This window comes from Diabrotica undecimpunctata, chromosome 5 (assembly GCF_040954645.1).
Source record: "Diabrotica undecimpunctata isolate CICGRU chromosome 5, icDiaUnde3, whole genome shotgun sequence".
Lineage (NCBI taxonomy): Eukaryota > Metazoa > Arthropoda > Insecta > Coleoptera > Chrysomelidae > Diabrotica > Diabrotica undecimpunctata.
In genome coordinates, this window is record NC_092807.1 from 127584355 (window position 1) to 127600905 (window position 16551).

Consider the following 16551-nt stretch of genomic DNA (forward strand, 5'->3'; position numbering starts at 1 on the left):
ACCAGCGCTCAAATATTTCGGAAAACATTTCTTCATGATAATCATCTGTTTTTTTCGACTCAAATTGAAGAAAGCCATCAACAAGGAACCCTGTATGACTTCCTATATGGGGGATGATTAAACGCCGTCCCTTTCCTGGTGGAGTTTTTAATCCTGTAGACCAGCCTTCCATAAATGCTTCGCTTACATTTGACATTTAAATCTTGCCAAACTTTTCCAACTGTATGACCTTCGTTAATCCAGGTTTCATCCAAATAATATATTTTGCGTCTAGTGCTGCGAATTTTCCGTATTTCTTTTAAATATTTTCTTCTCCACAGAAAAATTTAATTTTTTTCTAATAGCATACTTTTTCCGTTGCGTTTTACACATCGAAAGTTCATTTCGCGCATGGTCCTGATTAAGACTCTACGAGATATTTTGGGTAAGTCATCGTTTTCGAGCTATTGAGAAATTTTTTTCAGTGTTGGAATTTCACTTCGAAAATAAAGTGAATGCATTTTTCGACTTATAATATTTCGATTTATTTTTAAGTACACGCTAAATACAGCTAACGGATACTTTTGTTAAATTGCTACAAATGTCGACCGCTTGGCTAACATTGAATGCCATTTTTCTGCCGACAATTTCTTCATAAACGTTTCGTATTATTACCTTTCCTTCGGACGTTAACATTTTCGATCTCTTTTGCGGCTTTTCATTTTTGGAATCAACATCAGAATTTTGCTGTCTTCTCTTAGAACAACTCGGTTTTTCGTCCATTGTATTTCAATAGTCACAGAATATAACTAAAAATTTACTATAAACCAAAACTCCAATAAAACTCAAATCAAATAATCACAGAATATAACTAAAAATTCACTATAAACCAAAACTCCAATAAATCTCAAACCAAATAATCACAGAATATAACTAAAAATTTACTATAAAACGGCAAACTATTATACTCGTATTATCAATAACACGTTTTATCAATACTACAATACAGTATTGATAAAACAGTATTAACAACAATAAGTTTATAAACTTATCACATAAAACATACTCATAAAATGCAACACATGCACTACCCTCAGAAACGTCAATGTAAATGAACCATTTTTGATTTCTTGATCGGCAGTTGCTCGGCCGTAAAATAATAAAAATCAGTTTTACGGCTATCTCTAGGCCGGAATTGGAAATCGGAGTTTCCTCGCTAATTCCAAAGTTGCCAAACGATTAAAAAATAATGTTTTAAAATATCGATTTTTATTTTATAAATTTAAATATGTAACAAAACGGAACATATAAATAAAATTTATTTCTTTACAATTATGTGCTTAAATTTTACTATTGAAAAAATCATGTTTTTTTGGTATTTTTATGACAGTAATAATCGCTGCGTGGAAGAATACAGGTTTTATATGACCATAATTACTAATTGTGAACAAGAATTACACTGTACGACAACTTCTAGTCAAGTCTTCCATAGAGAAGCACAAATAAATATACTACTTTATATATTCTGTAATTTCTTATGAGAAAACGCAAATTGCAATTGAGAAAACGGGTAGTTTTCGAGGGCCGCTGTGTACATTTAAATTTTAGGATATTCGGCGTTTAAACTATGAAATCACTCATCAAAATTGAGGATTTATAGTATAGTATGATGATTAATCTTATCTTTGGGTTTACCATACCAGTAAGAGTTTTCATAAACTCTTTGCCACAAATTATAGCATTATTAGCATTATATATATACGAGTTGATATATTATGTGTTGTTTTATTTTAAAATTTCAAAAGATAATTATTCACGTTTGACAGCAACTTATCTAAACCTCGTTCAAAACCCGCTTCTTTAGAAAAGTTATTAAGAACATTGTTGTGATCAGTTGTGTAAGATAGGTATTTAAAAGTTTATCTATGGATATTTAAAAGAGAAAAAGTGCATCCTCAGGAAAATCTATCTTCTGGATGAAGGCTAATCAATGATGTAAATAGAAACTTATATTTACATAAATTGGATAGTTAGGCCGGGAATGGAAACAAAGTTTGTATTTGAAAGTTAAAATAAAGGCAAAAACTAGTAAATATGGCTGTTTTTCCTTAATGTACATAGAGTAAGTTTAAGAAAATGTATTAGTAATAAATAAACATAAGGTTAAATGCTCGAATAAATGAACTTTGATCAGATAAAAGGCATATATCGAGCACAGTTTAATTTAATCTTGCCCAAGTACTTTCGATCCCTAGATCATCTTCAGGGGCATTTCGTCAATTGCGGCCTATCCGACAAGAACAAAATGTCATAAACATATAAATGTACATTACACTACATTACAAAAGGACAAACAAACACTTTAAAATAATTTAGGAAAGGCTACATTATGTGCAGAAGCCGGAGACCTTTGTCAAACCTTTGTCAAAAAAATCAACAACGTAAAGCTGAACACAACCTGATAATAAAATATTTGTATTTTTAATTTCGTCATCATGTAATAATATTTTATATACATTTTTGGGTTGTATGTTGTATGTAAGGGATATATGACCCTTGCAGAGACAGCGTTACAAACGAATGGAGGAGTAGATACAATAACGAGCTAGAGTCTCTATTCGGAAAAGAAAATCTAGTCAGATATATAAAGGCCAATAGACTCAGATGGGCAGGGCATGTAATACGCAGCAACGACAATCGCCTTATAAACAATGTGTTCTGGGAATGCCCAGAGGGAAGAAGGTCTGTAGGGAGGCCTAGACAAAGGTGGAAAGATGCAGTCAAAGAAGATCTAGAGAAAATGGGAGTGCGACAATGGAAATTACTGGCACAGGACCGACAAACATGGAAGGCAGTAGTAAAAGCGGGAAAGACTCACGAAGAGTTGTAGCGCCATTGATGATAATGATAATTTTTGGATTGACCAAATAATAGAAGAATATTTAAACGACCAGTAGATTTCATATGCTGAAGCACGTTGTTTTTCTGTAGATATGCAAAAGGTCCTACTGCATCCACGGATGTCTAATGGAAAAACTCTTTTTTTACGTCGAGACTAATTACTTTTAACGAAGCATCCACCTATATGCAAAAGAAAATTGGCCGTCATATTTAATTTTATGGAATGCGGGGATAGCTGGTCGTCATGCAAAGACGTTGCAAGTGCCTTTATTGCTTTTTGAAACTAAATTAAGATGCAAATAAAATAATTAGTTTATTGGCCATATAAATTCTCAGTATTGTTCATGAATTTATTCTAAAATATTTAGTTAAGGGTCATACATTCATGGCCGCTGGTGGTTTACATGGGCGAATCGAGCAAGGTATGCGAAAGGCTAAGAACACCTACGTCTTTAATGATTTTAAACAAGTTTGCACAAAATCTTCAAGTCGGACATATATAGTCTTAGAATATTCTGATTTTTATAAATTCGAAAATATAATTCGTTGTCGAAAATCGAATCAAGGCGAGGAATCTATTCTTTTCTTGAGGACATTGTTTGTGCAAAATTTGTTCGTGGCTCAACAGATGTTACTTACCAAACTTCCCCTAGAGGTAATTTTTTATTTACAAAAAATACATTAAAATGAAAAACAAAATTAATTATGCCTATTACGATGACAACAGACCGAGGAATATCTGTTAATAAGAAAGCAAGAATTGTTGCAGATCTAATCTCTCGAATGCTTGAAAATAAGGGGCAGTTTTAGGTCGACCTTACAGAAAAATACATATCTGTAGATTTAATTAATAAAGGTGTTTACCTCATTTTAATTTGTTGACAATATATTTTATACGTGACAAAAGTTGGTGACAATGTATTTTTTCTTTTTTTTTTTGTTGTCAGCTTTTAATATTTCTAAGCTTCTAATATTATTACTATTTATCTCTATTATAGTAATATAAAATATAATATTCCAGATTAAAATAAGATAAAATAGTATACAGATAAAAACATTGTTTTGTTGACCATCTCTTTGTCAACCATTTTCCATCCACTCCTGAATGTAGGTCTCTCCCAATTGCTTCCATCTTTCTCTATCTTGCGCCAATCTAATCCACTGTTTGCCTGCCACTGTTCTTATGTCATCTACCCATCTTTTTTGAGGTCTTCCCGTGCTTCTTGTTGTCGTCCTTGGTCTCCATTCTAGAATTCTCCGTGTCCACCTGTTGTCATTATATCGGGCTACGTGACCTGCCCAGCGCCATTTCATTTTTGCAATTTCTTTCACAATATCCCTAATCTTCGTTCTACGTCTTATCTCGGTGTTTCTAATGTTGTCTCTTAGTGATATTCCAAGCATGATTCGTTTCATTGCTCTTTGCGTTGTTTCTAATTTTTTAGCAGATTTTTTGGTAAGGGCTACTGTCTCCAAGCCGTAAGTACAAACTGGTAGTATGCATGTGTTATACACCTTTTTCTTTAAGTTTACAGGAATGGAGGTGTTTTTCAAGATATATGCTAATTTGCCGAAAGCGCCCCATGCCAGTTGTGTTCTTCTTTTAATTTCAGCATCTTGATTTGGTTTTCCTAGTTTGATAACATGATCTAGATATACATAATGTTCAACATTTTCTATGGTATGATTTTGTATTGTTATATTTGTCTGGTCTCGGCTTAGTATTTTTGTATTGCTGTAGTTCATTTTTAAGCCTACCGCTCCTGAAACTGCATTTAATTGTTGTAACATATCATTTAGTTCTTGGATATTGTCGGCTATTAAAACTATGTCATCTGCGAATCGCAAGTGGTTTAAGTATGATCCGTCGACGTTGATACCCTGGGATTGTTGACCATAGGAATTAAGATTTATTGCAATTACATCTTTAAAGTATACTTATTATAATGCTCTAAAACTAATTTTTCGGTTATAAATATAGCAATACAAATAAATAAGTAAGTAAATAAGTAATATGCTTTATTGTCACTGAAAATTGTACAAATTTGATGGAGAAAGTTTATAATAATAAGTAAAGAAAGAAGATTAAGAATATTTTGTACTTTTAAATAAAAAAAAATTAAATTCTTCCAAACTTAAACATAATCAATACTACCTAATTAAGATCCTACAAACTTCGTAAAATCTACCTAACAAAAAATAAAAATTAGGAAAACAGATTTATTAATTAAGGGCTCAAATATTCCACCTCATTGTGCTAAACAGTAACCAAATCTGTCATAAAGATTTTTCCTCATAAAATTAAAGACAGTCAAGATTTCCTTTCACGCAAAAATAGTCTATGTATCTGTTGATACGTATTTCGCTTTAATAAAGCTCATCAGAACAGTTATTCATAGGCTTTCTCAACGTGAAAATTAATCTATTTCTGTCTTTGGGAAGCAACGATAAAATGGCTTCGAAACGGACGCAATAGCGACATCTGATATTAAATCCGTAAAATAGTTTCGAAACACAATTCAGATAACTGCCTTAATCTGAACCTTCTATAAATGCAAGGTATAACAGACGCTGATAAAGATGTTAATAGAGACATGGGGAATCTAAAATTTGCATTCCACGACATGTCTCCTCAGCTAAGCAGAAATCGTTAGCGAATTGTGTTTCTTGTACTCATACAGAGTAGATCCGAATAAAAATAAAATTAAAGACAGTCAAGATTTCCTTTCACGCAAAAATTGTCTATGTATCTGTTGATACGTATTTCGCTTTAATAAAGCTCATCAGAACAGTTATTCATAGGCTTTCTCAACGTGAAAATTAATCTATTTCTGTCTTTGGGAAGCAACGATAAAATGGCTTCGAAACGGACGCAATAGCGACATCTGATATTAAATCCGTAAAATAGTTTCGAAACACAATTCAGATAACTGCCTTAATCTGAACCTTCTATAAATGCAAGGTATAACAGACGCTGATAAAGATGTTAATAGAGACATGGGGAATCTAAAATTTGCATTCCACGACATGTCTCCTCAGCTAAGCAGAAATCGTTAGCGAATTGTGTTTCTTATACTCATACAGAGTAGATCCGAATAAAAATAAAATTAAAGACAGTCAAGATTTCCTTTCACGCAAAAATAGTCTATGTATCTGTTGATACGTATTTCGCTTTAATAAAGCTCATCAGAACAGTTATTCATAGGCTTTCTCAACGTGAAAATTAATCTATTTCTGTCTTTGGGAAGCAACGATAAAATGGCTTCGAAACGGACGCAATAGCGACATCTGATATTAAACATCTTTATCAGCGTCTGTTATACCTTGCATTTATAGAAGGTTCAGATTAAGGCAGTTATCTGAATTGTGTTTCGAAACTATTTTACGGATTTAATATCAGATGTCGCTATTGCGTCCGTTTCGAAGCCATTTTATCGTTGCTTCCCAAAGACAGAAATAGATTAATTTTCACGTTGAGAAAGCCTATGAATAACTGTTCTGATGAGCTTTATTAAAGCGAAATACGTATCAACAGATACATAGACTATTTTTGCGTGAAAGGAAATCTTGACTGTCTTTAATTTTATTTTTATTCGGATTTACTCTGTATGAGTACAAGAAACACAATTCGCTAACGATTTCTGCTTAGCTGAGGAGACATGTCGTGGAATGCAAATTTTAGATTCCCCATGTCTCTATTAACATCTTTATCAGCGTCTGTTATACCTTGCATTTATAGAAGGTTCAGATTAAGGCAGTTATCTGAATTGTGTTTCGAAACTATTTTACGGATTTTTCCTCATATTTTGGAGTGGGGCTGGTGTAATGCTTGCAGAGAAATGAAGTATTTTTGCCCTTAATTTGACTAGGTTTGTGGCCTTTTCAAACTGATGTCCATAAATGTTTTCTTTGAGAATACCCCAAAAAAAGAAATCGTTAGGCGCTAAGTCACAGGATCTAGCGGGCCATTTAATTGTAACACCTATCCTGTTGGAAATAAATCTCCTGAAAATTAACGGGAACGCGTCGAACTGTCGGAATGATCCCATTCTGTAAAAGTTGTAAATATTTGAGCCCGTTTAGGTTTCCATTGATAAAAAATGTACCGACAATATGGTCGCCCAACATCCCAGTCCAAACATTTTACTTTTGCGGATGCTGCGTTCGCACTGCAACACCGAGGTCCTTATTTTTCCGAGAATAATACCTTGCAACGGATGGATTGTATTTTTATGTAATGAAAATGAAGATTGGTCTAAAAATAAAATATTTAAAAAGTATACATTTTCATTCTGTTTATCTAACATAATTTCACAAAACTCCAACCGCCCAAAGTTATCTTCCGGAAACAGTTCTTGTGCTGGTTCTATCTTAAAACAGTGATACCTATTCCTTTTGGGAACTCGCTGGACAGTTCGAGCATTTACGTTAATTTCCCTAGCAATTTGTACACTATTGCATTGTTAACTAGCTTCCACAAAAGCACAAATATCAATATCCCTGTCTTGACGCTCCTCATTGACAGGTCTAACACGTGGTTCATTGCCTTCATGACACTTTTTACAACTGTTTACACATCCCGAAGTTTGAAAATGTTTAATGATCTTTTTAACTGTTGTAACACTTGGTAAGGGTCTATTTTTGAAGGCAACAATAAATAAATCAATTTCGTCGCGTATCGAGTGACTCTGAAAGTACCATGTTACAAGTTGCTTCTTGGACGGTCTAGAACGTAATAGGCATTTTATTAATTATTTATTTATTCTTTCAGAACTTCGTTTGAAATTTTTAATGTCAATTTGACAATTACGACAATTCGTACCTACTGTGAAATGAATATAGAGGTGGAAACGTGTAACATGTCAGAGCGATTGCCATTGTGTTGTATATTCAATAAAACAATGTCGTGATCTGTATGATTGTTGTTCTAATAATTATTACAATAATATGCTTTTTTTATATCCCAAATTTTATATATCTGACTTTATAAATGAAAAGCAGCACAGATAAAACAAAAAGGCATTTATCTTAAAACTTACTTTTTTAATTTATACTATTTATCTTTGCAGGCAAGGACCTCTTAATAAAGGCTAGACTAATAAAATTTGGGGTAGCTTGCCATGCAAGGTTAGATTTTTTTGTCTAACCTGACTGGACTAATTCATATTTTTGTGAAAATTTTATTATAATATATTTTATAAAAATTCTTATGTTTGTTTTAGACTGAACTTTTTTGTTAGTCCATTTTCCAAAAGACCAGAGTCATTTTACTCCAGCGACGCAATAGGTAACATGAAACCAAGTTAAACTTTAATAGAAAAATATATATTCGTACTATTTTTTAGTATTGCATCCAACCGTTTTTAAGTATGTTCCAAGTGGCCTTCCAGAACATATTCGATTAGCAAAATTGGGATTCTTTTTAGCACAAGAAATAGCAAAACATTTTGATCCTATTGGACGATTGTTTATGACGGATAATTTAAAATCAAATGACGATTTTTATGATGATTTAGTTAAACATATGAATGAGTTGTTTGACACCTACTACACAAAAACACCTTTTACGTTTCATAAAAGTAATCTTAAATTTATGGTAAGTACTAAAAATATTGCCAGCTTTATTTTAAACCTCCATCACTCGCACCTCAAAAAATTTCGCCATCACTCGCGTGTTAGATTTTATCTAACATAAGGGAATAGGTCAAATAAATGAGTCATTAGTACTTATTGGTTAAGTTTATTGGCTATTAACTCACAAAAAACGATAAATTTATATTTTTTTAAAACAAAACTGCAAAAGAAACTACTAGGTAAACTAAAAAATATACACATTACCCTAGAACAAAAGAAATAAAGGGATTTATTCAAAAAAAAAATTACCCATTACGCATAAAATTAGATTTCTTCCTCTTCTAGGCAGTGGTGGCAAGTAAAACTTGTTAAACCAGTTTGCCTTTTTTCATATCGGCAACTTACAGTTAGTACAATAATGTTGGGTAAACCTGTTCTTCCTTACAGGGCAAAAAGAACATATTGGTTTTATAGTTGGAGTTGCCCCTTGAGAAACTGATGGTTTCCGATCCTGAGTCTCAACTGAAAAGGCAGATTTGGGATATTGGAACGTCGTTGAAGATGGGACATTAAAAGTTGCTTGCCAAGCTCCGCAATGTAGCTTCTTCGAGATGTTACAATATTAGTGTTATTGTTGTAAATTATTTGAGTGTTTATAATTGAAATTTTTAGTAGGCTGCAAAAACAGTAAACGGCCAGCGATTGCTAAATCAAGTTGTAGCATTTGAAATTTATTGGAATCCCCTCGTATATGTGTTAATTGAAATCCCCTTATATATGCATTATAATAACAAAGAATTTTTTCAATGTTTCTTAGTTCGTATCCTTCAATTTATAACCAATATAATCTTTCGTTCGTTTTAGGCCGCCGCCGTCGATCATGAATCATTTTATTGTTTGTTTATGTCACAGGCGCAAATTCTTCGATATTTCTTTGTTCAAACCGCCCGATATTGCGTTTTCAAATTAATCTACGTCTTAATTTCCGTTGTGTTTTGTTTATACCCAAAGTGGTTTGTTTATTCTAACTGATGTGAGCAATTTTTTTAGATAATTTCGTCACTCTCAGTGGAGCCGCTGTTAGAGGCAGTGGTTTCGGTGTTAGTCCGAATTTTTCTTTTAATTCGTAATGTTTTTTTTTTCGTCTTTTGTCATGCGAAAACGTGCAGTATAGTAGCAGTGTTAAGTTTTAAGTGCAGTCGATGAGGTTGGCAGAGATAACGGAAGAATAAAGACGTTTTAGAGGTCGGTCAAAAAGAAAACTGACAAATATGTTAGAAAAGTAGTATTTTACTCAAGTAATGTGTTTATAAAGATATCAACATTTCCATTGTCCAGTTTTTAAGAAGCGTTTACATGGTGTGTCCAATCTGCCAGTTTCCACCTCAAACCTCAATGTCCTAAGCAGCCGTTTAGGGATATTTTTTTTTCACAGTTTGAAGATGTAGTTTTTTGTTTCAGTTATTGAAAGTTATACAGTGAAACTCAGGTAACTTTTTTTGTGATCAGATTTTAAAAGTAAAGCAGACATTTTTTAAATAAACGTAATAATTGCTTTCATACAAAAAAAATTGTAATATTTAAAGTTGTAAATTTTATGGTTTGACTTTTAGCTGTCATTTTATTTGTTCAGTTTTGTTTTAAGATTTAGTATTAACATATGACAGTTAGCACTATTTTTGACATTTGGTAAATAACTAATCATATTTGAGATTTTGTTTTTGTTTTTTAAAGAAGGTTAATCACTATGCATAGTTTCACTTAAAAAGATATTTTTTTGATTTGTAATAATTTATTTCTGCTACAAATTGTCGCCCATTAACAATTGCAAGTTTTGTAGTATCTCCAACTCCTGGAGATTGTAAACAGATGACACATGTAAGTCTTTTTTGTATTTTTGTATTTTGCAGCTATTGTCATTATAATTTTGTATTGTCTTTTTGAGCATTCTTGTGTTCTCTATATTTTCATAACTGTTTGTGGTGACACAAAAATAAATGTTAAATTTTGTTTTTCAACATTTTGTTTATTTTTTTTAACAAACCCTTTCTTTTTGAGTTTTATTTGAAAAAGATATGTTTTTTATGTTTAATAATTATACCCCCAACTACAACTAGCTGGTTGTAATAGGTATAATTAGGCACCTCAAGTGGCGCCCTATATTAAATTTCTTGAGGTGTTTCCTGTTTTGTTTTGTTTTTGTTTGTCCCAAGAGATTTATGACCCTTTATTTTATTTTTCTGTAGTTGCCCCAATCCAAACCCCCTTGTCTTTTACTTATCCACGACCCCAGCTCTCCTACCAAAGCCTGAGTGCCCGTTCGCACAAGTAGCGTTTATTTTGCTTACCCTATCTTCGCCCCAAGAATTTCTATCCCCCATCTTCTACCCCTAATAGTAATACCCCTATGGTAGGCAAAATATATCGTTACAAAGTCACCGAGTATTCTGCCCTTATTTTATCAACAACATCCACTCCGCCTTTTGTGAGGTTGTAATCAGTAATAATCTCTAGCTTTATAGATGCTCTTTGGTGTTTTAATCAATGAGACCATCGTTGTGTAGTGTTGAAAGTAGTAGTACATACTTATTTTTTTGGCACATATGATACAAGTAAATACTTGTTTCCATCGTCACATCATGCAAACATGCTACTACATAAAGGTCTTCCTTTTACGTTTATCAACTCAGGGAGAATTTGTGGTTTGTTTTTACGCAAAGTACCTATCGTTGTCAAGCAAGGATCGTTTAAATAAAGAGTTGGCTAAGGATACAGAGGAAAAGTAATTATCCGTAGTTACATTTCGCCCGGTTTCACTTATGGGTCGTATAAATCTTGTTACTAGGCTAGATGCATCGTTGAATAGTTGATATGGTCCTTCAGGTTGTTTGCTGGGGTAAATTTCGAGATTTTGTGAGTAAAATGTTCTAGCGTCCACCAAGGCATAAATCTTGATTGCGTATTTCGCTGGCTTATTGGCTATATACTGCCTAAATTTGCACCGACCACGGAACACTTCCACCATTTCATCTATGGTCACATAGAATCCAGGAGTGTATGCAAATAAACAGTTAGTGACAAACTTAAAGTTAAACAAGTTAGTTCATATATTTCTAGAATGGGTGCAAGATTATCAACTGCCGAATTTTATTGCCTCTTAGTAGCGAAATCAAATCTTACAGCTTGAATTATTTAGTGTAATAAAGTGACATAGTAGCTGCAAAAATATTTGGAGCTGTGCCATCTAATTTTAAGAGTTTATCAGTATTTAAATGTAGCGCGCTCTTTACCCCAGCAATGAACAAAGGTCCTATAAATGCTTGCTATATTTTACAATATTATTGATCATAGCGTCCAAGAAAAACAATTTCCAGCATTATAATATGGTTTTGGCAACTTTTGCTTTTGCTTTTACCCCAGGTAAGTGCTTAACAATATTACAGGCTTTGGACTTACCTTTGAGAGTGTGTTTCTTATGTTTCAACCACGGTGTTTTATTTTGGTTAACCATCATCTTGGCCGCTTTCTTCCATGGCATCTTCAGGATCACTGGGTAGATCTTGTGTGGACTGCTCAGAATCTGTATTGTGGACTTTGTGTTCAGAACGAACATCACTTAATTCCTTATCAGAATCTAGTGGTTCCACATCGTTGTCGATCTCTTCATACGATTTGAGTAACTGGTTTCCATTTTGTTGTCCATATTTACCTGCAATAAACCAAAATAGCGCTTATAATAACGGATGTTTAGGTATTTCACTAAAAATCTTAGCTTTTGTGATAATATTATAACTTTTCTTAGATTTTTTCTATCGCTCCGACGAACATGATCGCTCGCGTGTTAGATTTGAACTAACAACTGCTGTCGGATATAAGATAATAGCTATTCCCACCATTATTAAACATAGTCTTATACGAGATTTCATAGGAGTAGGTTGCAGAACCCAAAAGAAGCAATATTTCGAAAATTATGGCGAAATATTTAAAAATGTTAGATTTTTTCTAACGGTGCGAGTGAAGGAGGGTTCAACATTAACAAAGATAATATGTATACGTAATAAATACACTTTTTTAAATATTTCAAATATCAACAGAGTCAGAAACATTGGTCCCTAATTCACTGTTGGTAACTTTAGCTTTAAATTGGTGAACGAACTGTATATCCCCTCTAACTATTCAATCCCCACCACAAAAATAGCCAAAAATAACCAAAGTGAACTTTAACTATGTCTTTTGGGATTTTACATGGAAAATAAGACCACCCACGTGTTGCCCTTTTTTAAATGATTTAAAAAATCGAATGCGTTAGCTTCCAAAATGGGATGCATTAATCACTCATAATCACATTTTGCGAAGTAATAGACATGCACGAAGCAGGTTCGCTTAGGGTGACCAAGGTGCGAAGTGAATGCGCGTACCGTTCAAGCCACAAAGATCAAAGTGCGCTGAAGTGACTTACTTTCTACGTTTTCGGAAACGGTATTCGGAGTAAGAGATAAAGAAGTAATATCTACAAAGTTAGGAAGAAGTTAGGAAGGGCAGGGACATATAGCAAGATCACAGCAGAGCAACCCTCCTATACAAATTATTCTGTAATAGCCGGTGGAAGTCAACGAAGAGGTAGACCAGAGTTTGGATGGAGGGGTGTTGTAGACGAGGGTTTAGAAAAATAGGTGAAACAATTGAATATATAAAGGACTGTTCCTATTCTGATATTTTTCTCCGAATAATATTTTTATCGTAGTTTTTGCACGAGTTGCTAGTATTTTTCTTTTGTTTCAGCCGGTAAATGGTAAACTATTTTTAAATGAGTTGATATCGGACAACGCTGCTTTCCGATTAGTAACTGATTACGTTAAAGCAGTAAAGAAAACTAAAGAATTGCCTTGGATCATGAACGGCACCATAACAGTACACCAAAGCTTCTTTATCGCATTTGGCCAAGGTAAACAATAATAAATAATCCATCATTTAAATAATATTGTATATATATTTTATATACGTATCTACACTATAATAAAATGCCCCGTAATGTATAATAATTAGTCCAGGATGTAAGAGTTTTCTGCTCAGAATTCTATTTATATGCATCGATTTGCCCTTACCTGATGTACCCTTACCCCTTTTTCCATTTTTTTTATTGTTTCTTGATTTTTTTATTAAAATCTTTACCTTATAATATGTATATACTGCAACATATTTTCTTACGTCAAATAAAAAAATAATTTGTTTTGTAACTTAGAATTCTGCGACGACCAGTCAGAAGCAATTTTCATGAGAGATCTTTTTGAGAAACGTCAGTTACCACCACTTATTAAAATCCGCAATATTGTTAGCAATTCCGAATATTTTGCTGAAATCTTTAAGTGCGTAGAGGGATCATCTCTGTGGCTAGATCCATCTGTTATAAGACAATTTCCTCATCCTCCTGTAGATGATTATGAAGAAGGTGAAGAAGACGAAGAAAACGATTATAATCCATAATAGAAAAAAATAAAATGTTGAAATTTATTTACTTCGTTTAATTTGTAATAAATATTAGAATACCCTATTAATTTGTAATAAATATTAGAATACCCTATTTTATGTATTATTTACACTAATGGTTCAATAGTGACACTACAGAGTTCTTATATTTTAGCGAACTAAACTAAACATTAAATATAACTTTTTAATGATTATTTGCAAGGATTTGCTAAGGATTTGCAATGATCATTTTTATTGATCGGTCTGACGATAACGCATGCTATCTTCTTCTCTGTCTTATGAGTTCATGACAGTGTATATTTAGACGAGCCGTTTGGTCCGTGTATATATATATATATATATATATATATATATATATATATATATATATATATATATATATATATATATATATATATATATATATATATAAGTAAACGTTAAATAGTGGGTTTGCAGCAATAAAAATGAAATGCGTACTCTTTTAAATTTTTATTCCAAGCTTTCGGACATTGGTTATGTCCTTCATCAGGGAGCTACAAATGTGATTAAGAAATTGTTGGTGTTGGTATAATTAATTAAAAATTGTTTCTACTTACAAATTTTAATTAATTATACCAACACCAACAATTTCTTAATCACATTTGTAGCTCCCTGATGAAGGACATAACCAATGTCCGAAATGCTTGGAATAAAAATTTAAAAGAGTACACATTTCATTTTTATATATATATATATATTAAACCTGGAGCTAAGATTAATACTAGGTGTTACAAGCATTATTATTAAACTCAACAGTCGACTCGGAGACTGAAGAAGACATAAAGGAAGATGTCGAAAGCTTGGCGCAATGATAATCGAAGCGGTGACACTTTTTTCAAATAAAAAAAAAAGTTCGTAAAAGTAGATACCTTATTCAAAATTAGGAACCCATTTTGATATACAAAAATCACACACGTAAGTGTTCTTTTTGTCACTTCCAGCACACTCTTCATGTGACCATCTGAAGCAACTTGTACCCACTTTTCTCCATGTTGGTCCTTTGAATAATGTTCAGTGCAGAAAATACACTCTGCGTCACTTTCTTGATCGGTATCCATATCTGAATTATCATCATAAGGAACGTTTGAAGAATCTGAAAATTTATTTTCTTGTTTTACTTTTATCATCTTTTTATTTTTGACCATCGTTTTATTGTTAGTTTTCTTTAAAACATTAAATTTTGGCAACTGTTCTTTATTTTTAAATGATTTTTTTCTTTGTTTTTTGTCTTTCAATGCTAGCTTCTAAATCATTTTTGTAAGGTGTACTTGTAATTAAAGCCGCAGAACTGGTTTTACGTCCTCTATTTGAAGTAGGTGTCGATGAACTGCAGGATGGTAAAGGTGAAAAGTCCTGAACATTTACAATTTTCGATAACTGATTAATTTCCACACTACTACCCATTTGATGTCTTGGGGGGGTTTTTTCAATAGACAGCTGAATTGAGCTATTGGTGTGATTGGGTTCCAATGGCAAAGTCTTATTCCAATGACAAAGTAGGGAAAATTTCTGCTTTACGAAACCCATTGGCTGATATCGCAGCGGTAGCAAATTTTTGATAAGCAGGGCAGAATAATGAACTTATCTGAAAGGGTCCTACATTTCAAGAAGGAATATTCTTTAGCTAATTTTGGATTTCTCTTGAATAGTATGTCTTTAATGGAGACATAAAACACAAATCTTACGGTTGCATTTTATGTGACATATGGAGAGGGATATAAATATACAATAGAAATATAATTTTTTCTCACTAAGTCTATACCGTCCAGATTCCGTGTATGACTATAACGGCCGTCAATAATGAGCAACACGGGATCGTCTTATAAAGACTTTACATTATTGATAAAATTTTGCACCCATCGCGTAGAGATATATCTCTGTATCCATCCTGAAAGGTCACAATCAGCAATTGACCCAGCTGAAGCTCCTTTAAATAGCTTGGTTTTTATATGTTTGCGTGTGAATACAAATAACGGAAGAACGAATCCTTCGGCAGCATTCACGCACGTAACTACAGTTACTAATGTCCATCTTTCTGCAGCAGTTACGGCTCCTACTTGTATTTTTTCTTTTTAAGGGTGATGACAGATAAAATAAACAAATGGGAAGAATACTTAAAAGAGCTATTCGAAGACGACGAGAAAATTAAGGTCATTGAACCAAGAGGAATAAATGGGCCACCAATCACCAAAGACGAAATTGAGAAAGCGCTAAAACATATAACAAATGAGAAGGTCATCTTCTTCTTCTCATTGCGCCGTCTCCTTTCGAAGGTTGGCGATCCAAATGGCAATTGTAGTTTTGGAAACTGCTGCGCGGAAAACTCTTAGTTTTTAGCAAAATAATAAAATAAAAAAATTACCTGATAAAAATTTATTTTTCACGTAAATAACAACGTGGCGTCGTATATGACAAATCGCTCAGATTTCACAACTTTAAAAAATTATTTGGACGTACCCTCTTGCCTGCGTGATCTGATCGTCGTCACTAAACTAAAAGGTACTGAAAAAACAGGAGATGTATGTACAAAAACACTTGAGTACATAGCGATTACATTTTTCACCGGTCATCGGCGACGCCACGTTATTT

General features: G+C 33.0%; 1 protein-coding gene across 2 annotated transcripts in view; it reads left to right on the forward strand.

Annotated features, from left to right (window-relative positions):
• LOC140441775 (neprilysin-11-like) overlaps positions 1-13965 on the forward strand; it is a 58137-nt gene extending 44172 nt beyond the window's left edge. For both annotated transcript variants that reach the window (XM_072532690.1, XM_072532689.1), the window contains 4 exons: positions 8103-8167; positions 8226-8476; positions 13237-13399; positions 13697-13965. In XM_072532690.1, the coding sequence (XP_072388791.1) occupies positions 8103-8167; positions 8226-8476; positions 13237-13399; positions 13697-13938 (721 nt within the window). In that variant the 3' untranslated portion in view covers positions 13939-13965. The remainder of the gene's footprint in view (positions 1-8102; positions 8168-8225; positions 8477-13236; positions 13400-13696) is intronic.
• The last annotated feature ends 2586 nt before the right edge of the window (positions 13966-16551 follow it).